Source organism: Mandrillus leucophaeus, unplaced genomic scaffold (genome assembly GCF_000951045.1).
Source record: "Mandrillus leucophaeus isolate KB7577 unplaced genomic scaffold, Mleu.le_1.0 Scaffold12, whole genome shotgun sequence".
Taxonomy (NCBI): Eukaryota; Metazoa; Chordata; class Mammalia; order Primates; family Cercopithecidae; genus Mandrillus; species Mandrillus leucophaeus.
In genome coordinates, this window is record NW_012100320.1 from 3,796,493 (window position 1) to 3,801,723 (window position 5,231).

General features: G+C 39.2%; 1 protein-coding gene across 6 annotated transcripts in view; it reads right to left on the reverse strand.

The window, feature by feature from the left end:
• DPP8 (dipeptidyl-peptidase 8) overlaps positions 1 to 5,231 on the reverse strand; it is an 80,089-nt gene that overhangs the window by 66,978 nt on the left and 7,880 nt on the right. For all 6 annotated transcript variants that reach the window (XM_011968220.1, XM_011968196.1, XM_011968215.1 and 3 more), the window contains one exon: positions 2,551 to 2,663. In XM_011968220.1, coding sequence (XP_011823610.1) covers positions 2,551 to 2,663 — 113 coding nt within the window. The remainder of the gene's footprint in view (positions 1 to 2,550; positions 2,664 to 5,231) is intronic.

The following is a 5,231-nucleotide window of genomic DNA, read 5'->3' on the forward strand; positions in this document are numbered from 1 at the left end:
AAAAAAAAAAAAAAAAATTGCAGTAGGGCCAGGCGCGGTGGCTCATGCTTGTAACCCCAGCACTTTGGGAGGCCGAGGTAGGCGGACTACAAGGTCAAGAGATCGAGACCATCCTGGCCAACATGGTGAAACCCTGTCTCTACTAAAAATACAAAAATTAGCTAGGAGATGGCGCACGCTGTAGTCCCAGCTACTCAGGAGGCTGAGGCAGGAGAATCAATCGCTTGAACCCGGGAGGCAGAGGTTGCAGTGAGCTGAGATTGTGCCACTGCACTCTAGCTTGAGCTCAGGAAGTTAAGGCTGCAGTGAGCTGTGATCACACACCACTGGACTCCAATTTGGGTAGGAGTGAAATGTTGTCTCAATTTTTTAAAAAAATTGGTATCCTTTAGAGATACATACTGATGTATTTCAGGAATGACATATCTGGTATTTTCTTTAATATCATCTGAGCAGGGCCAGGCGCGGTGGCTCACACCTGTAATCCCAGCACTTTGGGAGGCCAAGGCAGGCAGATCACGAGGTCAGGAGACTGAGACCATCCTGGCTAACACAGTGAAACCCCGTCTCTACCAAAAATACAAAAAATTAGCTGGGCACGGTGGCAGGCGCCTATAGTCCCAGCTACTAGGTAGGCTGAAGCAGGAGAATGCTGTGAACCCAGAAGGCAGAGCTCGCAGTAAGCAGCGATGGCACCACTGCACTCCAGCCTGGGCGACAGTCAGACTCTGTCTCAAAACAAACAAAGAAAAAATCTGAGCAGTAGGGGTGGGGGGTTGTGAGGGGAAGTTAGTAGGGCTACAATCAACGCTGATGCCTGAGATTTAATCCTTGTTGAAAATATTTCACATTATTCTACTTTTGCATGCTTTAAAAATTTCCATTATAAAAGTTTAAAAAACTTTTGCCAATTTTTCTATGAGAAAATTATCATTATTTTAGTTAAAGACACTGGTCTTAGAATAAGAAATTTTTTCTGTTTTAAAGAAAAGTCACATGCCTATGTAAAGGGCAAATGTTCATAATAAATAGTTGCAGTGAAAACGATTAGTTGTGGCCAGGTGCAGTGGCTCACACCTGTAATCCCAGTACTTTGGGAAGCTGAGGCGGTGGATCACTTGAGGCCAAGAGTTCGAAACCAGCCTGGGCAACATGGTGAAACCCTATCTCTACTGAAAATACAAAAATTAGCCAGGCATGGTGGTGTGCACCTATAATTCCACCTACTTGGGAGGCTGAGGCAGGAGAATCACTTGAACCTGGGAGGCAGAGGTTACAGTGAGCTGAGATGGCGCCACTGCACTCCAGTCTGGGTTACAAAGTGAGACTGTGTCTCAAAAAAAAAAAAAAAGAGATTAGTTGTTATGTTTTTTTGTTTTAAATTTCTATGAGAAACAGCACATTCATGTTATTCAATTAACAAATACTTGGCCCAGGCCAGGTGCGGTGGCTCACAACTATAATCCCAGCACTTCAGGAGGCCAAGGTGGGTGGATCACAAGGTCAGGAGATTGAGACCATCCTGGCTAACACGGTGAAACTCCAGTTCCACTAAAAATACAAAATTAGCTGCGCATGGAGGCGCATGCCTGTAATCCCAGCTACTTGGGAGTCTGAGGCAGGAGAATTGCTTGAACTCAGGATGTGGAGGTTGCAGTGAGCTGAGATTATGTCATTGAACTGCAGCCTGGGCAACAAGAGCAAAACTCCATCTCAAAAAAAAAATGATAATAATAAATGAATAAATACTCACTGTAAAAATAGTAATAAGAACCAAAGAAGCAAACGATTGTACTAAAACATTATCTTTGGGGTATTTTCAACAATGTACTTTCTTATCTAAAGATAAAATCAGCCAGGTGAAGTGGCTCACTCCTGTAATTCCAGCACTGTGGAAAGCTGAGGCAGGCAGATTGCTTGAATCCAGGAGTTTGAGACCAGCCTGGACAACATAGCAAGACCCCATCTTATTAAACATATATATATGTTTACAAACTATTTTATATTTTATATTTATATAAAATAGTTTTTAGAACTATTTTATATTTTATATTTATATAAAATAGTTTTTAAAAACAAAAAATAAAGATAAAATATTGGGGGAAATAAAACCCCAACCTTTGATTTTACATAAATGGAATTATACTATTTAGAAGGTAAAACTGAACTTTGTACCTTTATTTTAGTGCTGTTACTGAGCTTTAAAACTACAAAATCAATTACAATATATAAATAAGCCTTTCTGGAAATAATTATCAGTTCTTTTCTGTGAACAGCTCCTTTAAAAAATGTGAGAACTACATAAGTACAAAGTTTACGAAAGGGAAATGCAGTTAAACAGGGAGAAAGCAGTTTAAAAAACTGAATTTTATTATCTCTTAGTTTCATATATCAAGAATTAAATGGAATTTCAGGGTCACACATACAAAAACATAAAAAGTTTTAATTTTTTTATTTACATCTACTTTAAATATAAAATCCCAACTTTTACATAAATGCAGTATCTGAACACATACACCAAATCATAGGAATAACAACATTTAATCCTACCTGAAAAAGATCCAAAAGAGGCTTCCAAGAGAGCATTAGGACTGCTGCTCTATTGATAGTTTTGGGAATTTCAGAATAAAACAGTGTATTTTCTCTGTTCTCACCAGACATGGCTATAGGAGAAAGCAATCATTTATTATTATTTTTTCGAATAGCATTCTTACGACAGTCACAGTTGCAAGTATATAATGCCTTCTATACACTGCAATATTTTGCACTCTATGGGATTTATAATGAATGTTAACAAGTAGAAGGTGCTTATGCCATACACCATAAAAATTTTCAATAAAACCAAGGCTAGCCTGGCCCAGTACACATGCCTATAATCCCAGCTACGTGGGAGGCTAAGGTGTGAGGATCACTTGAACCCAGGAATTCAAGACAAGCCTAGGCAACATAGCAAGATCCCATCTTAAAACAACAACAACAACAAAAAGAAACCTGAGACTTTAAAGAAAAATGCTCAGGTTTCATTCTGGTAATCAGATCTTAGTCCCTCTCAAAATAAACATAAAAGTATGTAAGTTACTGTGTAAAGAAAAGTTAAGTACCATTTTCAGAATTTTTTAAAAATTGTGAGTCCTTTACCAGTTGGCAACAGGCTCATGAGATTCCAATGTAACAACTTCAGATTACTGTTTCTTCCGTTTCTGAAACATTTAAAGTGCTTACTTGGAAACACATAGATCTAACTGAATTCTAGTTTTTATTCATTATAAAAGTTCTGTAGGCTAGGCGTGGTGGCTCATGCCTATAATCCCAGCACTTTGGGACACCAAGGCAGGCAGATCATTTGAAATCAGGAGTTCGAGACCAGGCTGGCCAACATGGTGAAACCCCGTCTCTACGAAAAATACAAAAAAATTAGTTGGGTGTGGTGGCATGTTCCTGTAATCCCAGTTACTTAGGTGGCCGAGGCAGAAGAATTGCTTGAACCCAGGAGACAGAGATTGCAATAAGCCGAGATCACACCACTGCACTCCGGCCTGGGCAACAGAGCAAGACTCCATCTCAAAAAAAAAAAAAAAAAAAAAAGTTCTGTAACAATAATCATTAATAAGACCTTTAGGGTTTCCAATAAAGGTATATTAATATTAAAACAACACAGAATCTGGCATCTGATCTGCTGAAAATCTCTTTGTCCTTTATTGGGGAAGGGCGAATGAAAAAGGTCTAAATTAAGCAGAAGTCAAATCAATTCTGTGAAATCATGTGATAACTAGATGGGAAGATAACAGCAGTGTAGAATGAGTTACATATAAAAGTTACATATAAAAGACTGACAGAAACACTATGGTTATGAAGATGTGAATCAAAGAAAACATAAACAAGGTAAAACAAAGCCTTTCTACTCTAAAAACGTATTACTGGCCAGGCGTGGTGGCTCATGCCTGTAATCCCAGCACTTTGGGAGGCTGAGGTGGGTGGATCACCTGAAGTTGGGAGCTCGACACCAGCCTGACCAACACGGAGAAACCCTGTCTCTACTAAAAATACAAAATTAGCCAGGCGTGGTGGCACATGCCTGTAATCCCAGCTACTCGGGCGACTGAGGCTGGAGAATCACTTGAACGGGGAGGCAGAGGTTGCAGTAAGCCGAGATCACTCCACTGCACTCTAGCCTGGGTAACAAGGGCAAAACTCCATCTCAAAAAAAAAAAAAAAAGGTATTGCTTCCAAAAAGCTGAAGGAGTGAAGGAAGGAAAAAATAAATCACACAGAAATAACAAGAAATCTCCTGGGTGAAAGAGACCCTTGACATGTGTTTCTGAATTATTAATGCCAGCAGAAGGTAGTCTAGGGAAAGGTGTGGTTAACTTCCATGCTAACCCTCATGAGGATGAGCCTCCAAATAACCACATATTTTTTTTATCCTCTTATTTTTCTAATTAGTTTACATTGCCTTTGGAGTAAAAAGTTATATATCCACTGACATTTACTTCAGCACTCAATTTTGTGTTAAATCTACTTTGTAGATTCCCAAGTTGCTCTGTTATAGAATTCTTAAGACTGTGGTCACCCATCAATACCATTCACAATTTTACAAAATGTGATCATATCCTCCTTAACTATTCTCTTTCTAAGAGCCTTCGGTCTTAAAATATTAAAAGAAAAATTGGTTTTCTTCTCTCCTCAATAACAGCCATTCCCCACAATCATTTCATTTGCCCCTCCCTATATGCTCCTAGTTCCAACTAGGAGCTTTATCCATCACCAGTAAAAATTTCCCCAGTACATTCTATGTTCTGACATAAGCACAAAATGGGCTTTTCTCATGCTTTCCTAATGGTATTTGTCGGTCTTTAGAGCTACAGCAGTCAATTTGGTCCCATGTCTTCAGGCAACAGTATCAATGAGTCCTGTTTCTCTTTAGGATAGCATGACAAACAACAAGAGGCAAAATTAAGCATGCGATAAAGTAAAATGCTAATGTAACAAAATGCTTGTTACTAAATAATAGAGCTTCTTCTTAGCATACCACATTTGGAATAAGGGCTCTCAAAAACGTATAATTTCTTATAAAAGATTTCTGGCCAGGTGTGGTGGCTCATGTCTGCAATTCCAGCACTCTGGGAGGCTGAGGTGGGCAGATAGCTTGAGCTCAGGAGTTGGAGACAAGCCTGAGCAACATGGTGAAACCCCATCTCTACCAAAAATACAAAAATTAGCTGGGCATAGTG